The sequence below is a fragment of the Carettochelys insculpta genome, chromosome 1 (genome assembly GCF_033958435.1).
Source record: "Carettochelys insculpta isolate YL-2023 chromosome 1, ASM3395843v1, whole genome shotgun sequence".
Lineage (NCBI taxonomy): Eukaryota > Metazoa > Chordata > Testudines > Carettochelyidae > Carettochelys > Carettochelys insculpta.
In genome coordinates, this window is record NC_134137.1 from 119,999,664 (window position 1) to 120,013,565 (window position 13,902).

The 13,902-nt window shown below is 41.9% G+C and overlaps 1 protein-coding gene across 11 annotated transcripts in view; it reads left to right on the forward strand.

Annotated features, from left to right (window-relative positions):
- The window catches only part of MCF2L (MCF.2 cell line derived transforming sequence like), a 216,286-nt gene that overhangs the window by 32,358 nt on the left and 170,026 nt on the right, over nucleotides 1-13,902 (forward strand). For 7 of the 11 annotated variants that reach the window (XM_074990580.1, XM_074990607.1, XM_074990617.1 and 4 more), the window contains exon 1: nucleotides 8,402-9,549. The exons of 3 other annotated variants lie outside the window; for them this stretch is intronic. In XM_074990580.1, the coding sequence (XP_074846681.1) occupies nucleotides 9,399-9,549 (151 nt within the window). In that variant the 5' untranslated portion in view covers nucleotides 8,402-9,398. Of the gene's footprint in view, nucleotides 1-8,401; nucleotides 9,550-13,902 lie in introns of those variants that run through there. One more of the 11 variants, XM_074990644.1, reaches the window with a different exon arrangement.

Genomic DNA, 13,902 nt, shown 5'->3' on the forward strand with positions numbered 1-13,902 from the left:
AAATATCAGATATATATATATTTTTAGACAAAACAAGCCCTTAATTCAGTATGTGACCTATTGTAGCATTTTTATAAAGCATGACATCAAAAGTTTGATTCTTACCCCCAGTGCCCCGCCCGCATCACACCCTGGTTCTGTCTTTATATTGACAAGCAACTTTTTAACTCTTATATTCCCACCATAGGTGAGTGCGGGGCATGGTTCCACCCCTTCCCCACAAGCCCTTTCCCCAATGGGTGGTGCTGTCTGAGGCCAGGTTGCTCTGCTGCCCCACTGTCACTGGTGAGTGCAGGGGTGGTCTGAGACCCTGCTGCCTGTGTGTGTGTGTGTGTGTGTGTGTGTGTGTGTGTGAGAGATTATAGTTGTTTGGTTTTAAATTCAGATTTCATTTTAGACAAAGATATTTGTAAGCAAAACTTATTAGATTTAAATCTATTGCCACCTCTTCCCCTGAGCATCACCCCACCATCCCTGCTCTGTTGATGCTGGCCCCTCTGTTGCCACTAGAGCAGAGACCCACACTTGGCGGCAGCAGAGGGCCGTCATTTCTCTCCCCTAGTCCAGCAAATTCACTGCTTCAGGACCAGTCATGTCCTCAGGGCACTGGATCAGGGATTCCATCTGTGAATTCTGCTGACAGGCCGTCAATAAGTCGTCTTTGATTGTGATTTTTTTTTCCCACCGCATGATTTTTGTTTGACTGGGATTCTCTGTACTGTTCATACAATGTGTGCCAGTGTGCAAACACTTATGGTTGCTGGGTATCATTAAAGGGAATTGCAACATCTATGACTGTTCACAGTTCCCTTCCCTGCTTGGATCCATCCCTCAGAATTTATCAGGAAATTCAATTGGATTTACTAATGGGGGCTAGGGAGGTGAAGGGGGCAAGATAATATGTGTAGTGCTCGCCTGTTCTATTTTCTGTCTCTATTGGTATAGAGCGGAGGTATTCAATGCAGCAATGTTGATAGCAAACAGGTTACTAATAGGAGCAGGGACAGTCAGTTTGGCCATGTCTGACATAGTGGTCCTCTTCACAGTGCAATCAGAAAGCCCATGTTGGCCATTCCCACTTCTGACATGATGTTTACAGGAGAACAGGGATGGATACACAGCAGTAACTGACGTGCAAATGGGAATCACCATTTACAACTTTGGAAAACCTGTATGGACACAGCAGAAGCGGCCCTACCCTGTAAGGGCTGATTTGGAGGGGGGGGCGGAAGACATTCATTGGGGCGGACCCTTAGTTTATGGAGCTCTTGGGCATGGGGGTTCTCAATTTCCATACCATTTGTTTGTAAGCATCATTCACATGAAGGATCTTAGTGTTCTCTTTAGAAGAAGGATGACTTTTGTAGGGATTCACTTTTGTACCCTTTATTGTTGCTACCATCTTGTCTGCAAGGCTTCTTGCATTCCAGTGTTTGCATGTGTAGTGAGGTCATGTCAAAGGATACTGTCTCCCATGTACAGTCATTGCATAGGTCTTTCAGCATCCTTTTGAGGGCCATTGTGTATGAACTGAGTAGAACAGCAAATCCCTTAAGTGCATTGTGCATCTGGGAATGCCCTAGCAAAGTCATTGCTTAAACCTGTTTGAGTAAATCTCTGAAGAAATCTCTCTAGAGAAGAAAAATCCAAAAGCAAGAAAAATTACTGAATACAAGGAAAATATAAAAAATTCAACTATTGGAATTCAGTAGTCCATTTTTATATCCAAAAGCATATCACACAATTCATTGAACCCTAGTGTCATGGTTGCTTACAAAATTAAACCAACAACAAAAAGTATTTGCAGGCAAATATTCCATGAAAGATAGAACGAGCTGCTCATATTCTCTAAGAATTGTAACCATAGTAACTGCATCGACATTTCACATTGTATCAGGTGTTGCGAGAGTGAAAGATGGCTATGGATTCCCAACTGTCAGCTTTTCATTTTTGTACTGTGATAATTCCAAATAATCTAAAAAGGCCTACTGTCCCACACTCTTGATCTTTGAAAACCCATTATTTCCTGTGGTTTTTAGAAGTGACTGTGATCAGCCAAATGATAAGCAAGCTGAAAAAAAATCTGATCAGGCAGGTGGGAATTGTGTATCTGAGTAGGAAACTGACAGACCTTTAACACTGACGACTCCCTCCTTTTCCACTTTACTGTTTCGCTCACTTTTGCAGAAACGAGAAGTCCTGTGGCATCTTATAGACTGACTGATATTTTGGAGCATGAGCTTTGTGGGCAAAGACCCGCTTTGTCAGATGCTATGTAGTGGAGACTCCAAAAGTCTAGTTATGCGCGCTCATGAAAAGAACGGAATTCCAAATCAAGAGGAAGGCTAGAGTTGACAAGCAGCTTACCACTCAACAAGGCTGTTGTGGGGGTCGTGCTTGCATAAGAAGCTGAGAAACTTCTCAGTGGTTGAAATTTGAACACAAACACCCATCCCTCCCACGCAAGCCGTACACAGTCTGGGTCCTTCCTGTGCTCTGTCGCATCACATGGGTAGCCCCCAACGCAATAAAAAGATATGCCTGCCATTTGGTGCTGACCATGCTGCCAGGCAGCACCCTCTTACAGATTGCACATTTAGGGCTCCAAGGGCAGGAAAGAGATTCAGGGGCTTGCAGCCACCATGGCAAAGTCTCCCGCTGGTGGCTAAGATACTCAGAGGACCACTTCAATTTGCCTCCCCACTGAATCCCTCCCATGCTTATAGTGTGGGATCACTGGGGCTTGCTGCCGCTGTGGGGCAGCCTTCCCTGGCAGCTAAGATAGTGAGAGGAAGGGGTCTACTTCAGCTGCCGCAGACGACAGCACCCTCCTGTACACCCTGCCAAAAATATTTTCGGGAGCTTGGTGTCCATTGCAGACACCTGCTTATCTTATATTTCGTTTTATAAAATATTTTTGCTAATATCTGCCATCAGTCTTCATGCTTTGGCCCTCAGAAACACAGGGGAGGGGGCGGGCTAGTTGAGATTCCTGTTTGTGTTATAAGTTCAGTGTATGACATTTCACTGATATCCCCGGTGTTGGCATTATCTGTGTAGTGTAGGAGAAGGTCAGAAATCCTTTTTTCCTAGATTTTTCTATCCTCTTCCTTCTAACTTTACAATGGTCTGGGCTCCTGCATTATTTTCAGGGATCACATGCACTGATGGGGGGTGGGGCACTCAGTGGATGGCCAGTTGACAACACAGTGATTGCACAGAAGCCTTAAAGTGCACCGGAAAGCCAAAGACTCCCCCTAATAGCAATGTAATGAGAGGGGAACCAAAAATTCTTTTTTTTTCTTACACTTTTCTATCCTCTTCCAACTTTAGAATACAGTCCTGGCCCCCGTATTATTTTCAGGGATCACATGCCATGATGGGAGGGGTGGGATGCTCAGTGGATGGCCCGTTGAGAGCACAGTCATTGCACACAAACATTATAGTACGCTGGAAAGCCAAAGACTGTCCACATCAGCAACTCTATTTTCTGAAAAACTTCCCTATGTTCTTTCTCTCCGTGCTTTTTGGGGTCCTGCTATTATTTTCAATAAAGTCAAAAATCTTTTTTTCCTAGACGTTTCTATCCTCTGTCTTCCAACTTTTAAGAATACAGTCAGGGTCCCTCTATTTTCAGGGATTGGCATATTTGCAGGGATCGGATGTAATCATGGGATGGCCAGTTGAGAATTCAGCTACAGAGACACATTTGTGTAAACTTTTTTGCTGTCGATGTGGATGCTCTAATTTTCCTTCCTTTCAATGGGAAAAATGGATGTTTGCTTAGCACAGGAGGGGAATGAAGACAATGCAATGTGGGGAGATGATGTTAAAGACCAACAAGCATACCCAGAATGCTATGGGGATGAGGGGGGACTGTGGGATAGGTTCCCACAATGCACTACTTCAACAGTCAATGTTTGCCAATTTGAGCGTGGCATCAATGAGTCGACTTTGTGAGGAGCACATGGGAAGTGAGGATGGTTGAATTCGAACTTATAAATTCCAGAATTACAAAATCAATATTAATTTGAATTATCTTCTAGTGTAGACCCAGCCTAAGCTTAGTAACAAAACTTGACAGAGTCATTGTGCATCTGTTAATCCCCCTCAGGCCATCTCACCTTTTGACCAGTACAAACTGCCATCTATGTGCCATCTCCAATCATAGCATTAGTATACAGGTCCAACTTTTTCAATGAAAAAATCAAATACAGTGCTAGAGCTGGGGCATTGAGCTCTACCATATGAGACAACTTCCAAAAAAGGCAAATTTTAGGCTCCCTTTATCTTTGGGTATTTCAAGGAATATAAATATTTTCAGTTTTATGTAGGATACTGGAATGTTTTATGGATAGAAGGGGAAAATATATGGTGGAAATTCGTAACTTGGAAATATTTTGCTTAGATGTTCTTAAACTGAACTCATTAAACTGATCTCTAGTGCTTTTTAAGGCATGGCTAAATAGCAGTATGATTAAAAATAAAGCTGTTTTGGGAGAGAGATTACTATTTAAATTCCTGCAAGCTCACGCATAGCAATGTATGTTACAGTGACAATGAGTGCATAAATAGACAGTTGTAAAAGCTGTCAATTTACCTCAGAACTGAGAGGCTTACTACAGTCATGGTCATCCCCCTTTGAAGATAGTTACCTGTCCAATCTCAATAGGCAGACTGAATTTTCACTTAAAATCTAATTCAGGGTTTGTATCTGGATTTATAAAGAAGTCAGGTAGTGCTTTATTAATACATTTGGTAGCCTCCCATATTTACTGGCAACAGGCCTACCAACAGGTGGGAACCAAGGTGGCAATTGCCCCTGGGCCCAGCATTTCACAGGGACCTGGAGCTCTGGCCACTGCCGCCGCTACTTTGTAGTTGCGGGCTCCTTTGAATTGCCATGGCAGAGCTACTCTGGCTGCATATGGCTGTGAAAGGCTGAAGTGGGGGGGCAACACTGTGATCCAGAAGGTGCTGAGGGCCCAGTGCCTTCACCTCACCACTTCCGAGGCATGGAGCCACTACTGAAGAACACATACAGCATCTTAACTTCTTCCACATATGTAAGCTCTGCAGTGGGGTGCATGCTCTGATTTGGCTTTTAGTAGTTCTTCAAGGAGAATTTTGTTTTACTTCAGTGGTTCCCAAACTTTTTGGCATCACGCCCCCATTTTGATTTTTGAGACACTCTTATGCCTCTCCCACCTCTTTCTTTACCATCATCCAACCCCCTTTTTAACAAAAAATTCAATTAGTAATTTAAGATAAACACAAACAACTTGATATAAAATGGTATGTAAAATTAAAAATAAGCTGCCTGAATCCTATGCCAACCACCCTCCCCAACCAAGGGCCTGCCACCCGAGCCACTAAACCAAGCCCCACGCTGCCAGGGCCAGGTGCCCGCCTGCCAGCGCGAGCTGCCCAAACCCCACGTTGTCGGGGCCAGCCACCTGCCTGCCAGCCCGAGCCCCACGTTGCTGGGGCCAGCTGCCTGAGGTCTGCACTGCTGGAGCTAGCTGCCAGCCCATCCACCCAGGCCCCATGTTGCCATGGCCAGTTGCCAGCCTGAGCCATGCGAGTGCTGTGCTGCCAAGGCCAGCTGCCCACCTGCAAGTCTGAGCCGACCAAGCCAGGCACCACCCCCAATCCCTCATCTAAGCCCATCCTCCTCCTGCTCCCCCTACTCCTCCAAACCACAGTCAGTCACCTTTGCAGGAGGCAGCTAGCTCCACATGGGTCTTTGCTGGCTGCCTGCTTTTTTAGCAGGTGCACCGGGTCATCCAGATAAAATGGCAGGGGCTGAGAGCCGAAAGCAAAGGCCGGATCTTTCTTTGGGTGGGGGTGTGAGGCGGGTACTGAGTCACCTTGTGCCCTCCTTGGAATTCCTTCATGCCCCCCTCAGGGTGGCACGCCTCCCCCAAACCCAGTTTGGGAAACCACGTTTAATAGAGGCTTGTTAGGTTAGGTACAAATCCCTTTACCCAGTAGTGTGTTAAGCCAAACCACTCCTACATTATCTCTCCAGTTCTTTCTTGTAAAATGATCACAAAATTGTGTTTGCGGCTTTGTGTCTGCAGAAGCGCCTGCAGTTCTAAGGTGAGCCTCCCCTCCCCTGTGCAGGAGGAGCAGGGAAAAAAGATGGTTTCATCCATAGAGCAGCAGATCCTTCAGTCCACCTCACCACTTGAGTGCTGGGAGCAGAAGGGCGTATAATAGATGTCTTGCGTACCTCTTGCATCCTTTTCACCCAAACTGCACCACATTCATTGCAACCAGAAGATCTTGCACTTGTGAAGGAGAGTCGTTCTGTACAACATACACACTTTTTTCATAGCTGTGATTAATACCAGCTTATAAAAATATGGTGTTGAACACGTTAGCCATATGTGGACATTTCTCTGGTTGAGAGTGGCTGGTTGGTTGGAAAAATAAAAGCTCAAAAATCATTGCACTCAAAAAATATATTTTTTTAAATAAAAATCCCCACAAACTTTCAGAGAATAAAAAAGAATTCTGAAGATCTTTTCTGAATTCTAAAACCCCTTTCTGTTAGTTTGACCCGTCTGCTGGATGGATACTTCTGCCAGTTCATGGAATAGCTTAAATATGCTGCTTAGGCTGGAAATCATTATGCATCATAAAATATGGCCAAACTTTTTTCCATGTTTGGTTTAATAGGGCTTTGTGAAGCATCATTTTCTGTCATGACTTACATCTAGTCCAAATATCGGTCAGATGGAGGCCCAGTTGAGGGGTGCTGTCAGTGAAAACCCTTTGCCTGATTTCAGAGGTTTATCTGTGATTTTTTTTTTTTTTTAAAAGTGTCCCATTGATTGATTGAATTTCTATGAAATGTGATTTCTGTTGATTAAAATCAACGTTGAAGTAGTCTGCTGACGTGAAAAGACAAGAATTGATATGTTTGGAGACTCATAAAATTTAGATTTTCAGAATAATGTGTCCAATCAGTTCTGAACTAGCCACAATGATTATAACGAATAACTTACTCATTGGTGCTGGGAAAATATCAGGGTTTTCAAGATTTTCGGCAAAGATAAGACACCATGTACCAAGACACCACATACATGTACCAAGGTGAAAGAAATCATGAGTGTCAAACAGCAAATTTAATTTTGTGAGCCCAAGTCAAAAAAAATATTTTAATATGTGTCGTGGGGGAAGAATCCGCGGACATTCAAATTCTCAAAAGAAGATTCAAGGACAATTTAAAATGCAAATTAATGGAATGGTAACAACCTTGTGTGCAACTGAAAGTATAAATTATTCAAATAAGTAGAAAAATTAAACCTGGTCCATTTCATTTTTTTCCTGATTTCACCACTGTGCATAATCCTTAAATGTAGTCAAAATGCTGTTACCCTGTGCATACTACTGTTGGTAAACTGAGAGAGGCTCAGGTGCAGCCTGGTTAGTGTTGCCAATTTAATGTTCAAAGAATATTGCTATCTCTGGAAACTGCTAATTAGTCTGTTGATGCAGTACACAGAACAGAAGAAATCCTTTCTGTACTTTTTTGTTATAGTAACACAACAGCAAGGAAAATGCTCAAGTTTTTTCTGGTGATATGAGGATGGCTGCTGTTTAGGAAATGTTACATGACACCATCTGTTTCCTTCTGATTGTGCTTTGCCATGGCCATTGTTGTGACTAATTTTTTTTTTTTTTTTGTGCTGCTAAGAACAAATTTGAACTCTCAAAAGTGAAAAGCTCCTTGTAGAAATATGACAGTGGCCTGGTGCCCTGATTTCAGTGAGATTGTGGGTCTATGGTACTCTTGCAGTTTGTGTCGTAGATCTTTAGAAAGCATACAGTCTGTGCGTCGTGGCACAGGGCACATAGGAGGTAAGTGTAGAGAGCTGAGAGAGTTTTTGTTCCTGCATAAGCATAATGATTCCACACATTTCATTAGCAGTTTAAACCAAGAGCATTCAGCATCACAGCACACTCCAGCACCAAATATTCTAGAAAATTAGTGGTATTCAATATAATGGGACTTGGAAAGAGGATTTTATGTCTAGTTTGAAAATGTCAGAGGGTTTCCTTTTAAAAAGAGAGAGACGGTTGATTGCTGTGACTCAGAATAGTTTTTCTGACATATAATGGGATTGCAGTAAATCGGTTACCACATGAGAGAGAGTTTAACATAACACCATGGAAAGAGCTGACTGCCAAGTAAAGCAGTGTTATCAATTTCCTCTTTCTTCTGCATTGAAAGAGATTTGGAGAACAGACACTGCAGAATTTCCGGATATGTTTTAAGAAAACAGGGATCCATTTCCCCCTCCCTTCCTTCCCATTGTTTGCTGCTCATTAAACTCCCAGGAAGATTCAAGCTTTTCTTTTTAAAGACTTTTCAGCTTGCGTATGATGAAAACTCACTTTGATCTTGAAAGATTCGCTCGTTTGCAGGTTTTCTGTGTTTTAGGAGGGATGGAAATCTTAATTAGACTAAATTATTGAGGAAGTACACCCTTTCTAGTGTACAGCATTGGGTGGGCATCAATATTTTCTTTGGATTTGCTTGCCTCGGGGATACAGGCTGGTGAACACACGGGCACAGGAGGTGTAGCAAGCATCGGCATCAGATTTCTGCCTGGATGAGTACTGATTTGTGGACCTATGAAAAGGACTGCCAAGTGCCCTTCTTCACTGAAAACCAAAGATGTCACTTTGCAACAGTGGAACACTCCTGCACTTCAGCGAGAAGGATGCAAAAATGAGCAGCGTTGCTTGGAAATGAAAAACAGCTCTTTTGATTCCATGAGACAGTGCATGCTGCAATAAAGAATTATCTAACTGGATGTGTCTTCCTGACTTCATCAAAAAACACATTAAGTTGCTCTAAAGAGTTGCAGCACAATACAGTGCCATATTGAAAAATAGATACTTTTGAACAGTTTTTAGCTATTTTTTGTTTCTCACCTACTCAAGTGAGAAACTTTTATCTGCTCTTGCTGAAGATGAGAGAACTCTGAATGTATTCTGTATCAAGATGTCATATTTTCAGGATTAGCCTGTTCAATGCAGTTGAAACTCAAAAGAATCTTGTGGCTTCATCTAGAAATTATCTTGGCATTTTTTGTTTATTTCATTCTGTTTGGAAAAGAACAGACTTTGGTTTCAGAGAAACAGCATCAACAGTACAAATAACAGATTTGCACCTGTTTCTTGTTCTTCAAATCTGTCACTTTTTTTTCCACCACTTTTTAAAATAACATATGAATGCCATCCTTCAACTGTGATTACTGGGAAGAAGTATTTTTGTGGTATCACTGGCATTTAAAAAAAAAAGTGTGTGTGTGTGTCATCAGAACACGGGTCTGAAAAGTTAACTTTTTTGAAAAACTTTATGAAAACACAGAGGCCCATTCATGTCTCTACGCAGGTTTTTAAGGGCATGGCAAGAAGGTAATGATAGGTCGCTAACAAGAGTCAGCCGAACCTTTCGTAATGTCTCATCCGCAGTACATCGTTCCCTTCCAAAGAGGCACTCGCGAAATAATGCGCATCGAGTATGGTCTGGTGAGATGTCGTCTTGTTTTTCTGCTGGGGTTGGGGAGATTACTTAAATATTGTAGCTGTTTTATTGAATTCTAAACTCCTAGTACAAAATTATGTTGGCCTATTAATAGATTTTGCATTTTTTCTTTTTCGTAACTAATTGAAAAATGCATTAAAAGTTGGAAGTCCGACCTGAAAAAAAAACTTGTTTCTGTTAAGTCTGGAAGAACTATAAAACCAAAGGAGCACTGAGACACAGTAAGTCCTCCATGTGTTGAAAATATAAGAAACTTCTAGTGAAGGAAAATAATTTTCCTATCTTGTATTTTTATATTCTGCCTTTGTTAGTTAAGTAGTCTGAAATAACATAAAAGCACCTGCATGTATGAATGGGGTTTTTAAGAATAGTAAGTGGTATGGCAATATTTAGATTACGGTTTCATTGCTACAGTGATAATTTCTCCATTGCAGATCTTTTTATCTTAAATATAGAAGTATTGTAGAATGGGAATTTTCTAAATCTAGATTGTGTACATCTGTCAATCTAACAGCTGTTCAGAAGTTCTGGATTTCTTGTGTATTTAATATTTTTGAACACTGTTCGAACTCCTCCTGCCTCTTCCCTTTTTTTCCCTTTTTCTTCCACTTTTCAGTATTTACTAGAATTAGGCCAACTCTTGGGGAGACACAAGAGGAAAAAAAAACCCCTCACTGGGGCATATCTATGATTTGTTTTCCTTTTCAGTCCTGGTTGTATTATACAATTCATATCCAGCTGATATACTTTCTTAGGCTTCGTGCCTGGTTTCATAAATACTTTCATTTATTGAGTGCTTCAGTTTATAAAAATGTAGACTAAAGCCATGAAGAAAAGTTTGTTTAGAAGGATAATCTGAATAAGAGGAAATAAGTTTTATTCACACAAAATGGAGGTTTATTTTGTTTTTAATATATAGGGCATGTCAAATTTACAAGCCAGCCAGTAAATGATTTAGATTTTAATTGTTGTACGGCTCAGTTAAATTCATATTAAACAAGTGTTGCATTTACTGGCAATTTACAGCAATATAAAGAAAAGTCTAAAATCTCATTTAGCTACAGTTTAAAAATGTAAGACTGGACAATTTGGATGGGTGGGCAGGAACAACCACTTTTCCTCAAATGCAAGTTTTATCTGTAGTTGGGATTGAGTTGGCCAACAGCTAGGACAGCTGCACTAGGCAAACCACATGCATAAAGAGAAAAGCAGCCATTTGCACCAGTCAGCTTTCTTCCAGTTTGAAGTAGTTGTAAGCTCTGCTAGTGTGGAAAGCCATACTTTTTGTGATAGAAAAGCCATAGGTGACAGGCTTGTTTTCTCCTGTAGACAACCTTCTCACCTAATGAAGATTCTCACTAGCAAACACAGGCTGTACCACAATAATACTAATCCTGGGACTTTTCCTTACAACAAACCATTGCCAACTTTTGTCCACATATTTATTCTGGAGATACCATCACTGGACCTAACCACTTTAATTACAAGATCAGGAGCTCATTGTAGCCTGTACCTCAACCAATGTTATGCCATCATGTGCCAGCAATTCTCCTCTACTATATACATTGGACAAACTGGGCAAACACTTAGGGAAAGAACGTATGGACACAGAGCAGACATTAGGAATCTCAATGCACATAAGCCTGTCAGTGAGCATTTCAATGGAGTAGCCAATCTGTTAAAGACCTGAAAATATGCATCCTTCAACAAAGAGACTTTTTAAAAGCAGATCGCATAGGAAGATTTGTGAACTAGGGTTCATACTCAAATTCCACACGTTAACCGTTGGTATGAACAGGGACAGCAATTACCTCACACATTACAAAGACTGTTTCCCTTCCTTTTCATGTTCATAATTATCTCAGACAAGACACTTAACACCTCCCCCTTCACTCCCCCTATATATATTTGATTTGTCATTTTTTATTGCAACTTTTTGTACTTCGGTGCTGTATAACTAAATCTGGACTGGAAATGTTATAGATCTGAAGAAGTGGGTCTGTCCCATGAAAGCTCATCACTTAATACTTTTTTTTTTGTCTTTAAAGTGCTACATGGCTGCTGTTTTGTTAGAATACAGACTAACACAGCTACTTCTCTGTTACTGTATGTGGACATTCATTATAATATTTAACTCCATGATTTCTTTTTCTCTTCATTCCTCTGTGGTTTGTAATCCGGATTTGAACCCAGGACTTTCAGACTTACAGTGCAGAGCCCTGCCACTTCAGCTCAAGGAGAAGTAACAGAAAGATAGTCTTTAAAGTGCTACTGAACTACTTTTTTGTTTTGATAGTACATAGACTAACAAGGCTAACAACTTTTTATTTTTATATTATATATATATATTATTTATTATAATAAAATGTTTGTTTTAAAGTGCTACTGGACTGCTTTTTTGTTTTGACAGCTCAAGGAGTGTAACTGGTATTAAAAGAGAGCTGTTACGGCCTCTATTTGAACTGGCCGCTAGATGGAGATGTGACACCTTCTTTGCCACAGGGTGCACAGCTATTTGTTAGGAGGCAGTAGAATGTTGGAAAGAGATTGAGGGCTAATACTTGCAAACAGAATAGTCATGTGCTTCGATTTGGGAGATTATTTCAGAAAGGCAGCATGTTATGTGGAAATGGTAGAGGAGCTAAGTGACTTCTTTGTTTTGATTTTCACCAAAAAGGTTGGTGGTGATTGGATGCCTACAATAGTGAATGCTGGAGAAAAGGAGGCGTGTTCAGACCTTAAAATAGGAAAAGAACAAGTTAAAATTACTTAGAAAAGCTAGATGTTTTGTATCTCATCAGGCCCTAGTGACTTGCGTGCTAGAAGTTTCAGGAGGTATCTGAGCCATTAGCTACCATCTTTGAAAAGTCGTGGAATGTGCAAGAGAGTCCAGAAAACTGGAAAGGTCAGCTATGGTGCTCATCTATAAAAAGAGAAATAAAGACAAGCCAGGAAACTACAGATTAGTCATCTCAACCTCTGTGCCGGAAAAGATAATGGAGGAAGGAATTAAGGAATCCATCGAAAAGTATCTGGACGATAACTAGGTTATAAGTTGGTATGGATTTGTCAAGAATAAATCCATATCAAATCAAGGTTCCTTTGATAAGATATACCCTGTCCACTGCTTCCCACCCGCCTTTGTGGAAAGTGATAGACATGGTATACCTAGACTTTAATAAAGCATTTGATACGTTGTTTTATGATCTTATCAATAAATTGGAACAAATACAATGTATAACTGGTTGGATAACCATTCTCAGGGAGTAGTTATTAAAGGTTCACCATCATGGTGGAAGAGCATAACAAGTGGGGTTTCAGCAGGGGTCAGTTCTGGACAGTTCTGGTCAATATCTTCATCAACGATTTAGATAATGGCTTAGAGTACACTTATAAAGTTTAGGGATGATACCAGGCTTGGGTGGGTTGCAAGCACTTTGCAGGGTAAGGTGTTAATTCAAAATTATCTGTACAAACTGGAGTAAGGGTCTAAGGTGAACAGGATGAAATTCAGTAAGGACAAATGCAAATTACTCTGCTTAGGGAGGAACAATAACTTCACACACACAAAACGAGAAATGACTGCTGAAATCTGGGATTCTCTGATCTGGCAACTTGTTGGATCACAGACCATGCTGGATGAGAGTCACCCCCTCCTGCCCTGCCCCCGGCAGCTAGGAGAGGGGGCCAGCTGGGATTCCTGCAACTAGGAGCACTGACCAGGGCCAGGCACCTGTAGCCAGGCCCAGCAGAGGCTATGAAGCCGTTGGCAGCTGGGGACTTCTGGACAGGGGGCTAGTGGGGGGGCAGGGGCCAGGAGGCCCTGGCTAGTAAGCCCTAGCTGGGGCTGGACTGGTGGTAGGGATGCTGGCAGTGGCTGTGGAGCCATAGCTGGGAGCCCCAGCCAGGGTTGGGAAGCCCAAGCCAGCCTGGCAGCAGGGGGGCTGACAGATGGAAGCCCCGCCAGAGTAGGAGCAGAGCCCAGCTGGGAGCAGTCCAGTGGCTGAGAAGGGAGCTTTGGGAGTGGGAGCCAGTAGGGGAGCCTTGACTGGTCCAGTAAACTCCCTTTTTCAGGGGGAGTCATAGTGGACCACAAGCTAAATATGAGTCAACACTGTGACACCGCTGCAAAAGAATCACATATCATTCTAGGGTGCATGACTGGGAGTTTCATGAGCAAGACAGGAGAAGTAACTCTTCCACTCTACTCTGCACTGATTAGGCCTCAGCTAGAGTATTGTGTCTAGGTCTGGGCACCACAGTTCAGGAAAATATGGAGAAATTGGAGAAGGTCCAGAGAACAACAACAAAAATGATTGAAGGTCTACAAAATATGA